The sequence below is a fragment of the Trichosurus vulpecula genome, chromosome 8 (assembly GCF_011100635.1).
Source record: "Trichosurus vulpecula isolate mTriVul1 chromosome 8, mTriVul1.pri, whole genome shotgun sequence".
Classification (NCBI taxonomy): Eukaryota; Metazoa; Chordata; class Mammalia; order Diprotodontia; family Phalangeridae; genus Trichosurus; species Trichosurus vulpecula.
In genome coordinates this window covers 204,992,137-205,008,987 of record NC_050580.1, presented here as the reverse complement: position 1 = coordinate 205,008,987, position 16,851 = coordinate 204,992,137, and the positions used below count along the sequence as shown (strand labels likewise).

General features: G+C 35.8%; 1 protein-coding gene across 3 annotated transcripts in view; it reads left to right on the top strand.

Annotated features, from left to right (window-relative positions):
- The window catches only part of PSEN1 (presenilin 1), a 70,963-nt gene extending 54,993 nt beyond the window's left edge, over window positions 1-15,970 (top strand). For all 3 annotated transcript variants that reach the window (XM_036734621.1, XM_036734622.1, XM_036734623.1), the window contains exons 10-11: window positions 9,321-9,439; window positions 10,958-15,970. In XM_036734621.1, coding sequence (XP_036590516.1) covers window positions 9,321-9,439; window positions 10,958-11,113 — 275 coding nt within the window. In that variant the 3' untranslated portion in view covers window positions 11,114-15,970. The remainder of the gene's footprint in view (window positions 1-9,320; window positions 9,440-10,957) is intronic.
- Window positions 15,971-16,851: the final 881 nt, after the last annotated feature.

Sequence of the window (16,851 nt, the reverse complement as noted above, 5' to 3'; positions counted from 1 at the left end):
AGTGTTACTTAGCATTTTTTTAGAAGAGAGGAGGGGAAGTTTGGCTATTCATCTTTTTTGTTGGATGTTGTATTGTTCATTGATATATTTCTTTCCTGTCATTGAAGGCCTTCTATGTTTCAGAAGTCTTTGGATTTGTATCAGCGCTTAGTATTTTTATGTCCTTAAGAGGTTATTCCACTAATTTTAAGGAAAAGAAAAGGAATTTATAATGTCAGAAATGCAAATAGCCATGTATCAACAATCATCACTTTGTAAGTTTAAATTTCAAGCTCAGCATTCAAGACACTTTATCTTCTCTTTGATGCTTTTACTGGTATTTAAGTCTAGGCAGTTACCAGAATCAGTTTAGTAATTATTTGTTAAGTGTTTGCTACGTGCAACTAGGCACTCAGGCTACAAAAAGGAAACAGCCTTTGCCTGCCAGAAGGAGAGAGAAACATGTACACAGATAAGTAAATATAAAATATATACAAAGCATTTAAGATGTAATATATAATATAAAAATAATAAAATAAAACATACAGAAAATACTCTTGCTGGCAATGAGGTGGCAAGTTTTACATACTCTGTCCATTTATTTGGTCATTTCAGATTTCTTCTTTAAAAAAAATCCATTTTGTTAGTGCTTTTTGTCTTTATATTTCAGTCTTTTCTGGAGGAAAGTAAAACCCTTTCCAACCCACCAGACTGAACCCTCACATTAATAAAGAAGGAAATTAAGCACAAACATCCAGTACCAGAATGACCAGATCAAATACACAGGTAGTGTTCTACCCTAGTAGACTGCCCCTCTGCTGTGAAGAGAGAGGTATAGCTCATTTTGGGTTCCCCAGGACCTCATTAGTTTTTCATTACCCAGAATTCATCTTTTAATGGTATTTTCATCAACTTTGTTGTAGTCATTTATTAGTTCCTATAAATCTTGTTTCTCTAAATTCCTCATTGTCCTCATTTTTATGGCACAGTAATGCTATTACATTAATATATCATAGTTCTTTCAGTCATTCTCCAGTCTGTGGGTACTTACATTGTTTCTAGTTCTTTGCTACCACAAAGAATGCTGCTAAGAATGTTTCGGTTTGTAATGGACCTTTATTTTCTGTCTTTAGCTTCCTTGGGATGTATGTTCCATAGTAGGATTTCTGGGTCAAAGGGATCATCGACAGTTAGTTTTCTCACATAATTTCAGATTGCCATACAGAACATTTGAACCAATTCATGGCTCTACCAACAGTCTTGTCTTCCTATAGCCAATCTAACATTGACTGTTCCCTTTCTACATCATCTTTGTCAGTTTGCTAGGGGAACCTCAAAATTGTTTCCATTTGCATTTCTGATGATTAGAGCAAATTATCATTTTATAGTTTGTAATATTGTGTAGTTTGTAACAGTTCCAGAAATTTTTTGGATACTTTGACACATCTATTGGGCGAATAGTTCTTGATGTCATTATTTATGTCATTATATCTCTTAGAAATTAAACTTTTATTGGTTAATATTTGATGCAAATATTTTGACCCCTCCAAAATTTTTCTTCTTATTTTATCTTCATTGATTTTCTGTTTGTGTACAAAAGGTTTTTGTTTTTACAAAATCAAAATTGTCTGTTTAATCTTCTCTTGTTTTTTTTGTCCCTTGTTTGGTTAAGAGTTCTTCCTCCAGCCATTGTTTTGAGAGATACCTCCTCTTGTTCTCTTCTGAATTTTTATAATTTTGTATATTCCGTTCATATAGACATTTTGAATTTATTGCAACATATGGTGTAAGATATTGAACTAAACCTAAATTCTGCTCATTGTTTTCTAGTTTTCCCTGAAGTTCTTGTCAAAAGGAATTCCTTCCATCAGTAATTTATATTCTTGAGTTTATTAAACAATAGGGTACATTTTTTTTTTATTACATCTGATTCTTGCTTACCTACTTTGCTCCACTGATCTACTTTTTTGCTTTTTAACCAGTATCCAATAGATTTGTTGACTATTACCTTGTAGTACAGTTTGAAGTCTGATAACACAGTGCTCCTTTCATTCTTCCCCACACTCCTCTCCTTTCATTATATGCCTCGAAATTTCAGACCTTTTATTTTTCCAAAGGAATTTTGTCAGTGCATTGCCCAAAGTACCCCCAGGCAATTTTATTGTCATAGCACTGAATCTGTAAAGTGATTTTTATCACTTTTTTATTATATTATCATGACCCAATAATGAGCATTGAATTGCTTTCAGTTATTTAAGTATATTTTTCATTGTTTGATAGAATTTATTCGTAAATCCATCAGGCCCAGAGGTTTTTTTCATTCATGACTTGTTTATTCATGACTTACTTGATTCCTTTTCTCTTTGCATTGATTATGATCTCTATTTTCTGTTTTGTTAGTTCGCATATTTCGTGTCTTAGTAAATACCCTTCAGATTTCTTTGACTTCCCAATTTTGCTGTCATAAAGTTATTTACAGTAGTTTCTGATAATTTTCTTTATTCTGTAAATTGACCTTTTTTATTTTTAATTTTGCTGTGATTTTCTGTTAACTAGTGGTTTTTTATTTTACTAATCTTTTAAAAATAACTTTTATTAGTTCTGTAATCTCTTCAAGTTTTTTATTTCTCTAATTTTCAGAATTCTTTCATTATATTCATTTTAAGGTTGCTGATTTATTTTCTGATCTTTTTAATTGAATGCTGATTTTTTTCATCCTTTTCTTTTTCCATTTTATTAATATAATGTTTCAGAGAAATGAATTTACTTTGAAGACTGCTTTAATTGTTTCCATAAACATTTATATATTGCATCATCATCATCTTTAGCATCAGTGTTTGTTGTTCCTATGATTTATTCTTTCATAATATCATTACTTGGTCTTCATTTAGGTCTGTGTATTTTTTTGTTCATGTTTCCTTTATTTATTATTATTTTATTTTGTTTTATCTACAAAGGATATGTTTCTGCTTTTTTTATACTTAATTATACTAGTATATGACCAAGTCTTTTAAAAGTTCTAGGGGATATTGAAAAACATATATTCTTTAATATTCTTGTTTGCCAGTCACCACAGGTCAGTCAAATCTACCTTTTTCCAACAACTTATCCAGTTCTATATTTTCTTTCTTGTTTGTCTTTTTGTTGAACTTATCCATATCTATGGTTTCTTTGGCCATGTGTATGCCCTTTTTGTCTACCTAGTGCATCATATATAGCGTACAGGTTTGTTGTTTTATTTTCTTTTTTAAAATGGTATTTAACTTTTTTTTATATTTGGTCAGTTTGCATGTTGAATAGTCAACCTGCCTCTAATTTATTTCGAAGAAATGATTCTAATTCTTCCCTTTTGTTCAACCTCTAGTTATTTTCTTTGATGCTTAGCCTAGTGTTGTAACAATTCGGCTAGCAGCTGTTGTGGTGGGGGGGAGTGTGAAAGACCAACACAAGCCCAACAACAAGAAAGCTGCCAGCACAGGTTCTTTTGATCTGCTTTACTAAGGAAAGTAGCATTAAGGGGTTAACAATCTTACTTTAATCCAGCATATCCATATAAACTCATTTAGTTCAGGAGGAAAAGCCAGCAACCTGAACTTCACAGCAAATACAAACAAATTATAAACATACACAATATAAACAGATCAAATCACAATTCATAGTTACCAAAAAGGATCAACATCTGAGTTCACGAGCCAGGGAGCTCTTAACAACGGCTGGCCCAGAGTCACACACCACTCCTCCAGTGGCTCAGAGCCCCAAGCAAACAACTCTGTTCTCTCTTTTTATACAGTCTTTAGATGTCATCAAAGTCATCTGAGCGACCAGAACTTAGGTGCGTACTATTGGCTCTGGTCTTAGCAACTCCCCGTAAGACCCTGGGGCTTTGCACCTAGTAAGGCTCAATCACAGACAATTAATTTAGCATTCTAAAACAGTAAAAAAAAAAAAAAAGTCCCAACTTAATTGATATTACACCTAGGCTTGGCAAAGCATATTACTTTTGATTGGCAGCCAATCTTTATTTTTCAGGGATGCTATATTTCAATTTTTTCCTTTGGTTGCTTTTAAATACAGAGTAATCTTGTGTTATTTTGATTAATTCCCCTAGGAATCTGAAAGGTTTCCTTCACAGCCTGTTGTAAAATTTGTTACTTGATATAGCAATGAATTTTGATTATGCTTTTCTTTGGTGAATTAAAATAAGTTTTTCTATTGGCATTCTATGGATTCTTTCAATTTGAACTTTGATCTTGACATCCAGTGTTTTGGTCAGTTGGGTTTTTTTCTTTTCTGTATAGTTCCTTGAAATGTGGCTTTAGGTTTTCTTTTAACTATTTTCTGGGAACTATTATTATTAATCTCCTTTTATCCTATCCTCCAGTTTGGTATTCTTGTTTTGAAGACTGTTCATCTATTCTTATAATAATGTTTTTTGTTATTATTTTAAATTTTTTTGTTCTTTAAATTGCTATTCTGCCTCGATAGAGTTGAGATACAGTTCTGTCATTTTCTTTTTCAGATTCTCTGAAAACTCTGTTTTTTCTTTCAATTTTCTATTCTGTCAGACCTGCTGATTCTTTCTTTAAAAACTCTTAACTATGTTACAAAGTAGGTGCCCAGGTAGAGGGAATTTTCTTGCTGGGAATTACTTATGTTGTAACACTGAAGTCAATGCCGATTTACATTTTGAACTATGCTAAATTTCATGAGGCCTAAAGTCAAGGAAAGTATCCAGTTGTCATAAGTAGAATCTTGTTTTCTGTTGATAAAACTGACTTAAAAATTTTCAGTATAGAATGCTAGTATTCCTAGATAATTAGTCTCAGAGGATAACAATAATAATACTGGATATTTAGATAGAATTTTAAGATTCCTAAAGCATTTTACATATATTTTTTAATACTTATGACATTCTTGTGAGGCCAGTACTACAGATATTATCCCATTTTTCAAAAGAGGAAACTGGTTCAGAGAAGTTGCAGAACTAATAAGTGTGGGAGACAGAATAGTATCATTAGGCAGAAATAATTTTGATGATTTAGTTTATAGTTGTAATATTATAGAAATATTTCGTGATGTTTCCTGAATCAGCTTGTTTCATAAGGATTTTTTTAAAAATTTGACTTCTGATGTATGTACGTATTGATCATTTAAAATGAGTTGTGTTGTTATCCTTTTTTGGGTGAGAACTGTGATTTTTTTTCCTTGGTATTGGAAACCCCAAGTGGGGAAACATTCTCTACCAGATCAGAACCTCCTCTGAAACTTAACCAAGAGGTTACCTGAGTCAAAGGCCTCAGAGCCATTATTCATGCAGAGGTAGAAAATTGAGAGGAAAAACAGAGATGCTTAGCCCAAGTCTTAGATCAGCACCAAACATACTGGACCTCGAGAATCCATGCTGCCATTCCCTTGGAACAATAAACTACTCAGCTTCTCTGAACTTCTGCCCTGAGGCTGAGTCCTCCTGAGTGAGGTCATATTTACCTAGATAGCTCCAGACAAGACTATGCTTCATAACTCACCTAGCTGTCCACTGAGGAGTCATTCGCCCTCCCTCAGTGTGCATTCTGAACCTCTTGTTCTGGGCACATTAATCAAATCAGTGATACCATTGCTTTCTGAAAGACTGTGTCAGGTGACTGCCCCATAAATCAGCTCACCATCCCCTTGACTCCCTCCTCTGGCCACCATTCCTCTAAATGTGCTGTTTCCCCTTGTGGTAATGTAAAATTTCTTGAGGGCAAGAATTGTCACTTTTTTCCTTTTTTTTTTGCGTTCATATCCCGATTTCAGAGCATCTGTAAAATGAAAGAAATTGGATTAAATGACTTCTGAGGACCCTTGGATCTTTGATTTTGATGCCCATCACTTACCATAGATACGTTGTAAGCTCTAAATGCTTTTTCATTTGCTCATGGAGAATGAGGAGAGAAACTACTATTGATTCTAACACTTTTAGTCATTGGTAACTTGTGAGAAAGTAGTTTCATAAAATGGTGTAGTCAAATGCCAGATACCAAAGGACTGAAAGAATGAATAGTAAGGAAGCAGAGAGTGTAAGTGTGGCTCTTCATTGTAGGAATTTAATCATGTAGTGAAGAAGGGATGAGAATAATTGTATTTCAGAGTTGACATAAAGTTCTAGTTGAATATCTGGGAGTCAAGGAGGAGGGTTGCAGTGAAAAACTATGAGCCACACTTAAAGCAAATTGTCTTCTGATTTCTTCAGTATTTCAGATTTTATACTTTCTTCACTGATGCAAAGACTGCCATGTCTTAGTAGACAGTCTTCATGAGTTATTTTGACCAAAAAGTTCAGCACAGAGTGACCAGCCTTCTAGAAGTCAGTTTCTCCAAATTTAGTGAGACTGGTCCACCGAGCCCCTGCTTGAAGCCTTTCCACCTTGTTTGGAACTTCCCAGAGCTCATCCACAGCTGACATAATCTTTGAGAACCCAGGTTACCTCTGCACCATGAGCGTGCATTGAAGTAAGATTTTAGTAGAAGGTTCTCTCCACACTTGGAAATAGAATTAATTCACCATGTCACAGAGCTTGTTGCTGAGATTCAGGTTGCTTTGCTGTGCCATCAGTTGGTTGTCTTTATCAAATATAAATATCAATTAAGAGGAAACTAATGCCCTTAGCTTTTTCTCTTACAAATAACTTGTCCGTTGGATTATTTGACTGAGGAAAAAGACTTGATGAATTGCTACGTTTTTTATTTATTTTTCATCTTCATTCCTAAATCACTAATAAAATATGTCTCAGTATCACTCTCTGAGAAGACTGATTGCACTGCGTTTTCCTAAGGAATCAAATGTAGAGAAACTGCTTACTTAGCAGTTCAGTGATATATAGAATGGGAATTGTATGACTGTCAAGATAATTCATCACCCTATCTTGAACTTACAGTAGCTCAGCCCCTTGGTTTAAGTTGTAAGCACATACAAATTTCAGGGGCCTAGCATGTTAGTATCTGCAACATTCAGGAAAAGTTGTATTTTTATCTTCTAAGCATTGATGTTCATTTTATTGTAGTGTTGATCATAGGTCTCTGTCTTGATTAAAATAAATACTGCTAGGAATAGAAGTAAAATTTGGAATTCAATTCCTTTAATAAAATTAGGAACAATGTAGACCAGTGGTATCAAACTTATGCCCTGCAAAATCACTGAACCAGGGCAGCTAGGTGGCACGGTGAGTAGAGCACCAGCCCTGGAGTCAGGAGAACCTGAATTCAAATCCGGCCTCAAACACTTGACACACTTACTAGCTGTTGTGACCTTGGGCAAGTCATTTAACCCCAATTGCTCTGCCTTCCTCCCTCCAAAAAAAAACAAAAACAAAGCAAAATCGCTGAACCAGAATAAAATGTAATTGGGAAGTGTTTGACAGAATAAACAAAAATATGTGGCCACTGCAGGAATCTGTTTCTGTTTCAGTTTGACACCACTGATATTGACTATAACATTGGCATTTTCCTTGGGATTACTGATATTCAGCTAAACATATTAGTACAGCACAAATTTTGACCAAAAATTTTTGAGAGCATAATTGATAAGGTTAATTCAGTGTTTTACTACATTGCATGTTCACCAAGCATTTAGTTTGGTGAGCACACATACACACACACACCCCTCCATGCTGTGGGTGAGGTCTCAGAGTTTTTATGTATGTGTGTGTATGAAATTATGCTATTCTGCTTGCAATTCTACATATATATATATATATACATATATATATATATATACACACACACACACATATATATATATATATATATATATATATATATATATAGGCACACATATGGAATTCTATTTGTCATGTGATTTGTTTGTATTGCAAAGCGAATTTTCCCATAGGAAATAATATGAAGTCAGATGATCGGTACCACATCCCCAAAAATATTCATATAAAAATAATTATTTATAATTTTAAATAAGTTTTTTGTCCCTAATACACCGGCAATACAATAGCAGTGATTAGGACACAATATAAACAGAAAATAAAACAAATTAACTTGCACTTTACCTTTGAGAAGAGTTGTGGCTGTTGTGAGGGAGATGAGAGGGAGGAGGAAGGGTTATTGCTTAGAAGGAGAATCTCCTTCCATGAGAGCATTGGGGATTTCAACGTCAGGAGTGTTCTCTCTTATGCTACTTTCACTAAAAGTAAGACTAACACTACTGCCTTCACTTATTTTTCATTTTTTAGAATCACTTCATGGCCACCGCCCTCATTAAAGCCCTCATTACTGGATTAATTGCATTAGCTTCCTAATTAGTCTCCTTGTTTCTAGTCCACCCTCTCTAATCCAGCTGTCAAATTTATATTCCTACTGTATAGATCTGACTATGTCACTCCCTTATTTAAGATGCTTCATTGGCTCCATCTTGCTTTCAAGGATCATATACAAACTCCTTTCTTTGACACTTAAAGCCCTTACAGTCTGCTTCCAGCCTGATTTCACATTTTTCTTCCAATCTGTGTTCCAACCAAATAGGTTTGCTTGCCGTTTTCCATGCATGACATTACATATTTTATCTTCATGCCTTTCTACTGATTATAACACATACCTGCAATGTCTCCCTTGTTACCGTTATTTCTTGCAATCCTTATGTTCTTTCAAGGCTCACTTCAAGTGCCATTCCCCAACACGAAGCCCTTCCCAGTCTTCCTGGCCTTAGAATTACTTGTGTATATTTGGTATTGATCTATGTACATGCTGTTTCCCTACGATTGAAAAATAAGCTCCCTGAAGACAGGAATCATTTTGTTTTGTCTTTGTATCCCAGCACTGCCATGCCTTGTACCTCATGGACACTTAATAAATGCTTCTTGAGTTAAACTAGTCTAAGCCCTTTAGTTTGGTATTCAAAACAGAACAATGCATATACATTACAGGTTTCTTCTGGCAGTGTCATTAAGTCATATTACAGGTGAAATCATGTCTTCTGAGTCTAAAGTTAATTATAGCATATGTATTTTCCATAGCATTTCACCCAGAACTCAGTAGCATTCTTTTTTCCTTCTAGTACCATAATTTTAAGAGGATTCACTTTTACTTATGTCATACACCAGTAACATCATTTTAAGAGGATTCAGTTTTACTTATGTCATACACCTACTCCTTACTCTTTTTCAGCTTAGTAAAGCTTGGTGCATTGTTAATTTGATTAGATGGCAACAGAGCATGATTATCTAACTAAACAGAACTTCTAAAGTTTAAAATGTTAAAATTTTTAAAAGCGTATGTGGTTTTTGTATTTTGAATAACTGGGACCTTTAGACAGATATGTTTCTTCTTGTTCCTAATCTTTTTTTTTTTTCCAGGGGGAGTAAAGCTTGGACTAGGGGATTTCATTTTCTACAGTGTTCTGGTTGGCAAAGCCTCAGCAACAGCTAGTGGAGACTGGAACACAACAATAGCCTGTTTTGTAGCCATATTAATTGTAAGTATAACCTGACAAATGATTAAATACCCCTAAGGCTGCAGCTGTGATTATCCTATCCCTTTAAAGGCAAGCATGGCACTCATATGGGGAGGTAGCGATGCTAGAGGGCAACCTTAACAGGGATAATCAGGAGTCGTTTATGTTCTCAGTAGCTTCTCACAAGGTGGGTACTATGTTATAAAATGACAAAGCCTTTTATCGCTCTTTTTATATGGTGTCATTTTAACAGCTTTGTGCCACAAATTTTTGGTGAGCTCTTAGAATATAATGATTATAGACCAACATGGCTGTCACTTTTCAATAGTGAAAAAAAGATGAGCACTGAATTTTCCATGTGTGTGCTTTAAGCAAATCTAATTTCATATGATATTTTTGTTTGCTAATCTTTCTGTAAAGTATACCACCTTTGTTGTGTAGTATGTATGGATGTATTAGCATAATGAGAACTTTAATTTGTGTTATTAAATTTTTTGTTGTTCTTCAGTACTTTCATTCATGTCTGACTCTTTGTGACTCATTTTGGGTTTTCCTGGTGAAGATACTGGAATCGTTTGCCATTTCCTTCTCCAGCTTATTTTACAGATGAGGAAACTAAGGCAAACAGGCTTAAAAGTCACTTGCCTGTGATCACATAGCTAGTAAATGTCTAAGGCCAAATTTGAACTCAGATCCTCCTGAACCTGGGCCCAGCACTCTATCCACTGTTCCACCTACCTGCCCCCACTATTAAATATGCTTTAAAATACCTACTATAATCACCAGGAATTTGTTTTTGTTTTTTTCCTTAGAGGAAATCGCATGCTGCATACCCCTCCTCTCCAAATTTTGTAGTTAAATTTCAAATAGCTAAGGAAGAGAATGAATTATACCACAGTTTTGAGTTTCAAAGAAGGCTAGATGTTTCCTCTCAACATAACCCTGGTTTCTAGTTTATCCCATTAGCATCACTTCTCCTTGCAACATAGAGCATAAAGAGTATGTTGATGGATTGTCCAAGGCAGTTTTATCAGCTCAACTAGAATTCTGGGGACTGAAGTCTTTTCAGAAAGGGAGATTCCATCCCGTACTATGAGAAGTTGCAGAATTTAGTGGCTTTTGTTCTCAAGCACTGAAATTTTGTCACTTTTCACTTCTGCCATTTCTTTCCAAGGCCAGTGTGAAGATTGTAAAAATTTCAGCTATATTTTATGTTTACCAATGAAATTTTTTTCCTTTTGAAATCCTTGGTTAAAATTGTGCATGTGTATGAAATATACTGAATCATTGTAACTTGGTTGCTATAAACCAATGAAATGGGTTTTGCTTTATTTTATACTAGGAACCTCAAAAAGTTTTTTAATGACTGTCCCCAGTATTAAAAATATTAGGATTTCTAAAATTTAACCTAAAAGAAGAGTATTCATTTGGTTGATGATTACATGAAGCAAAAACTCCTCAGTTTAATAGCAACACTGACTTGTAACATGGCTGCGTAAGTACATTCCAGTTTATGGCTTCTTTCTACCTTCTCTGCAGGGTTTGTGCCTTACCTTACTGCTTCTCGCCATCTTCAAGAAAGCATTACCAGCTCTTCCAATCTCCATCACCTTTGGGCTTGTTTTCTATTTTGCCACAGATTACCTTGTGCAGCCTTTTATGGACCAGCTAGCATTCCATCAATTTTATATCTAGCACATTGAAAATTGGAATCCCATGGATTTTTCTCCTCGGACTGTATGTATCTGAAGAGGACAAAAAAAGTTTTCCTCTTCTTCATGGAACAGTTTCAAGATTCCCAGCTGGACTCATTGCAACTTTCTCCCAGTTTTTTGTGAGAACTTGCCTCCCTGAACACTGAAAGTCAGTAAATGGTTTTAAATATATTGATTTTTTTTTTTTTGCTCCAAGAAGCCACCTGGATTTGTGGAATAGAAATAGGAGGAGGACAATAAGCCAAAAAGTTGCTAGTGCTTCCACCAGCAATTTATCCCTTGGTCACAGGTAGATATTACCAACACTACAGACTCTCAGGACTGCTATTGCCAAGAGGTTAAATGAGGGAAGCTGTTAAACCAAACAGTAATCTTTATCTAAACCCATGTGTTGAAAATTCACCCCAATAAATCTGTATTAGTTAAATGTTGAACCATTTGGGGGTCTCACCAGGTGGACAGACATCTGCAGCAAATGGAATGGAAAAAGGGAGGCAGCTGCCACTTCCAGACTTTTATGCTAGAAGTTCAAGCCATTTTCAAGTAAGAGAATCTCTTCCACCTTGCGTCAGGCCAGGTGCTTAGGCAGATTTTAATGGTTTATGTTCTCGAGCACTGAAGTTTTATTTTATCACTTTTCACTTTTGCCATTTCTTCTCAGCCTCAATTTGAAGTAATTTGGGCTAGTCCGTGTCAAAGGACTTTGGTTCAAGATTCAGTAGATATTGGTGGTAAGGGGACTACTGTTCAAAGCTTGTTCCTCGCTGATATTCTCAGGATGCTTCTGGATATCCAGCTAAATTTCTGTCCTTTTCTTGCTGTGATAGCACCATGCAATTAATCTTTTTTTTCAAAAGGTACAGCATTCCACGTTCACTTTTCCCGACATATCTTCCGTATTTCCCCCCTTTGCCCCAAACTGCATGTAATTCTCCTACCCAAGTAAGAAGACAGATAAGCCTGTCTCGGTAGTGGTTGGATGACCCAGTTATTTTAGGATTTTATCTCAAGCGTGCTTGTAAATTGCTGCAGTTAGCCTTTGTGTTGTAATTTCTTCACTAATACACAGACTCCATCAAAGGTTTGTGGCCAAAAGCTAGGGAATTAAAACAAAATATAATACCTTGTGATAGCCTTCCTTTCCTGGTTTCTTTCTCTGAGTCTGACTCAGTGTTTCTGGCAGCTGTTGAGAATTATAATAAACTGCTGAAGGCAAATTAATTTTTAGGTAGTTTATGAATCAGTTTTGTTTAGCAAGGTTAGAAACCAGTATGTAGAAAGAGAGAGAATTTTCAGTCTACAAACTTGGCCTATGGAGGAGCATGGGTTTAGGAGGAGTCACCGATGGAGGGAAAAGAGGCCTCAAACAGTTAATAGGGCAAAACAAACCACGTGCTAAAGAGCAGATACCAAATCATTTATCACTTACAATTGGTTTTTTGTGGTTACACCTCTCCTATTGCAGGTGGTTTCAAAGTATCTTTGTTTGAATTGAGGACAGTGAAGACACTACTCTAAGCAACAGTGAAATTCAGGTTCTATACAAGTATGCCAAACAAAAAAAAATCTGATGACCCACCTTTTCTAGAGGTAATATCTCTAAAGAAAGTCTGTGTGTGTAGACAGGGCACAAACTCTGTTGGCCCTCTTTACCTTAGACAGCCCTCAGCTTTAGTGATCAGACTGTGTGGCCCAGTGCTGTGGCTCAGGAATGGCCAGTATCATCCCTACTGCCTAACATGTCTCTAGCTGTAATGTATTTTCTAGATTGGGGCGGTTGCCTTTGGGGCCTGTGGTGTGTGCGCTCTGCCATTGGGTGGCTTCTCTGGTTTATTATGGTCATAAGTAAGATACGTGTGTTCATGTGGTTTGGGATTTTATGTTCAGATAACGCCTTTGTATCTAAATACTTGCTCAGATGGTTTTGGGAACGTCAGTGGGAATGGAGGATACTAAAAAAAAAAGGATGAGTTTCAGAATGTTTGATTGTTTTGCTTTTTAAAAAATCTTAATATTTTCTTCACTTAATACTTTCCTCCCAGGCTTCTCTCCACTCTTCTCTCCCACTTAAATGCTTTGCAGCAGAAATATTATCTCCTGGAGCTTTACCTGCGATTCAGAAGCCACTTAGATATATGTCAGTTCACAATCTCAGGCTAATGCCTGAGCGAAACGTAAAGTGGGTTCTTTTAAGCAAGGCTTCCAGGTACTCTGTGTATTACAGATTTTTACTGCAAACCAGGGTTCCCCGAAGAGAAATTTGCTTATGCCTGTGTTGGCCATCCTGTGCTTTCTCTTTCCCCCTTGAAAGGATTGTGATGCTACATGCAAATCTGAGCCATGTCTGCACCAAACTGCATAACAACAAACATATCATTATATGTTCTATGAAGTACAACCAAGGCTATCAACAGCATGGACTTCTCCCCAGACACTCTTTAAGGACAAGTTTGGAGATTCTGGAATATCAATTATTAGCCTTCCATAATGAAAAATTAATTAGGTCACAGTATAGAATAGAAGAAATTCCAGTTACACACCTGAAAGTCATTCAAGGATGGGCAGCCCCAGTATTCATCCCTTAAGTGTGGATCTGGGTATAGCTAGCAGTGGGACTCTTCCACACTGGGAATAGCACCACGCATCAAACTAACCAACAGATGCAACAAATTCAGAAGTTAGATGAATTTCAAGTTTATCTTTAAATTAAAATTCTCTTTAAAAGAAAGGAGTTAAGGTAATAGGTGAGAAAATGGTAGATTTGTATCACATATTTACAAAATAAAAGAATACATTTATGTAGAAAATAGTTCATAGGGTATATTTGGAAGGTTGATGCTAGATGTCCTGGACTAAAAGGCACAGTTCTTTTTTTTCTGGCCTAGTACATTATTGTATTTCAAGGCTGTTTTTCTTTTTTTATTTATATATTTAATTTTTACAACATATTTTTTTAATAACAAACCACCCCCTGTCCTGTAGGACCTTCCTACTAAAAGTTAAGCAAAACCACCTATCAGAACAAATTGTAGGTACCACAGCTTCTTATTGATGGCATTTTACATTTAGAAAAGTGGAAAACATGACCCTTGCAGAGCTTGGAAGAAAAGCATGAAGAAAGTCAGAAATGTATTATTAATTATCCTCCCATAAAATATAATTATATAATATTATATAATGTTTAAGTTCTGAATGTGGGATCTTCTCTCTGAGAGACTAATAGTCTCCTTAGGAGTCACCAGGGCTGCAAACAGTATTGTATTATACTTTGCTTATACTCTTATCCTTTGATGCTGCCCTAAGGATCTCAAAGCACTTTTCACACTAACTGATCTGTACGCCACTTGCAAAAGGGGAAATATAAAAAGTTAAGCAGTTGAGAGAAGTCAGATGATGTCAGAAGCAGAACTAGAGCCACATTCTGTGATTCTGGGGTACAAGTTCCTAATTTTTTTCACCAGACTATGCTCGATCAGCGACATTTTTTTTTCCTGGAAGGAGGAGGCTGCATTACCTTGGACTTTTCTAAATTTTTCAAGAGGTTCATTTGAACTGTGTTATTAATTCCTGTTTTCTAACATACGGATAACTTTAAGGTCTTTAAAATATTGGAAACTTTAGGCATAATGACTGTATACTGTAATCCATAACCACTTTTTCATGGTTGTCCTTAAGGGCTCTTGCCACATGAACACAATTGACACTGAAAATTGCAATAATGCTGTCAGAGCCTTATGTAGCATATGCTGTCACAGCTTCTCTACCTGGACCATCTCTGCATGAGAAGCAGGCTCATGAACTGGGTTGTGCTCATTTCAGGAATGAGTCTTTTAAGTGAACTAAGGCTTCTTTCCTTCTCTTCCTCTGAATTTGCTCTTATAGTATGTTCTGGACAGTACCCCACTCTCCCAACCTCCCTCTTCCCCTACAGATGTCCTAAACACTGTGTTGGAGAGGAACATTCAAAACTGGACAGATGATCTCACTGATCTTTTTCTCTTTCCCTCTGGATCTCATGGCAGAGACTTTTATATCTTCAATTTGAGCATAGATCATAACTTCATAATGTCTTTAAAATCTGAGAATAAAGGACTTTGAAAAACACTCATTGACTTTCAACTCCTCACAGCCCTGTCATAAAAGAATGGTCTCTGAGCAACTTATCTGGATACCATTTTCTGGTGGTTTTACCTGATTAGAGGAAGCACCTGCCTAAGGAGAGGATGCAGGTTAGGTATTGCTTTGACCACCAGTATAGTCCTGATCAGAAACCTACCACTTTTAACCTGCTGTACTTGAAAGCTGCCTCCTGCTGAAATGACTCAGTGTCTCTGTCTACAAAGCAGTTTCAGAATATCTCAGAAAGAGGTACCACTTCCTGGATGCTTGCTCTGTCATTAATATGAGGAGATGGTCGGATCCCTCCTCAAATGTGCCTGACTAGAACTTCAGGTTGGACTATGCAGTGTGAAAAATTTCCTTCTTGGGACATTTTCATTTTTAAAAGAACAAATATTTACTGGAACCGTTGTCAGCAGCTTCAAAACTCTGAAATCATGCAGTGGTGTCTACAGGGTTGTTCACACTGCAGTAGTGGCTTGGTTTACAATGCAGTTGGACATGCTGGAATATGGACTTCATTGGGATTCCTTTACTCTCAAGTGTTTGCTGTTTTGTTTTTGTTTCTACAGACACTGATTTGTACATAATCCAGAAAGAATGTGAAAACATCTTTTTATAACACCTTTTGAATTCTTGATAAGATACAATTTTGATAGATTGCAAAATTTTCCTGTATTTGTCAGATTAATAAACTAAAGATCGCATGAATCCTAACTGCTAGTCTTCTTGCCTTAAGTACCATAGTATAAAAATACTGGAACAATACAGAAATGAATGTGAAACAGATCAGAAGCCCATTTTCATTCTATACTTTTATTAAGATGGTATAGATTATATAGCAAGCTATGTTTCCAAATGGTACAGTTTTATAGGTGTTTATTAAAGGCTTTATTTCCTTGAAGAGCTCTTTCTTCAAACTTGTTTTCTGGGGAAAAATTTTTTTTTGTAAAAAAAAAATTTTTTTACAGTAATTTAAAGACACTGTCAAAGCTAATTATTATTGCATGAAATAATGCTGCATGGTTTATTGCAGTAGATTTTTTTTTATGCTAGAGGAATATTTTAGGTGGGAGCTATTCTGTAGATCATACTAACAACAGCATTCAATTCAGATTTTATGGATGTGACAATACACAGAATTTCCATCCACTCCCCCATCTCTTCTTCCAGACACCTCAACTGCCTTAATAGTGAATGACATCCATTTTGAGTCATATTCTGCTAAGAAGAAAACAAAAGGGAAGTTAACAATCTTAAGAAGCAAGCCAGGAAGTAGACAAACTCTCGGCTTCATTTTGCCAAGAGTATTTTGAAGACTAAAAAAGGGTATTACTCCTTCCACTGGCAGATGACACAATTCATTAAAGTTTTATGGAGGTAGTCTTGCTGAAAGTCTTTTTTCAACTTAATTCAAACACTTTTCAAGCACCTATGATATGCTAGGCACTAGGAATAATGACACAAAAGGTAAAGTCCTTGTCCTCAAGAAGTTCACATTTTATTGAGAAAACCCATTAAAATTTGAAGAGCTGGAGTCGGGGTCAGAATGGCAGGGGTACTGGACAGGGACCAGGAAAGATCTAACAGAAGTTGTCC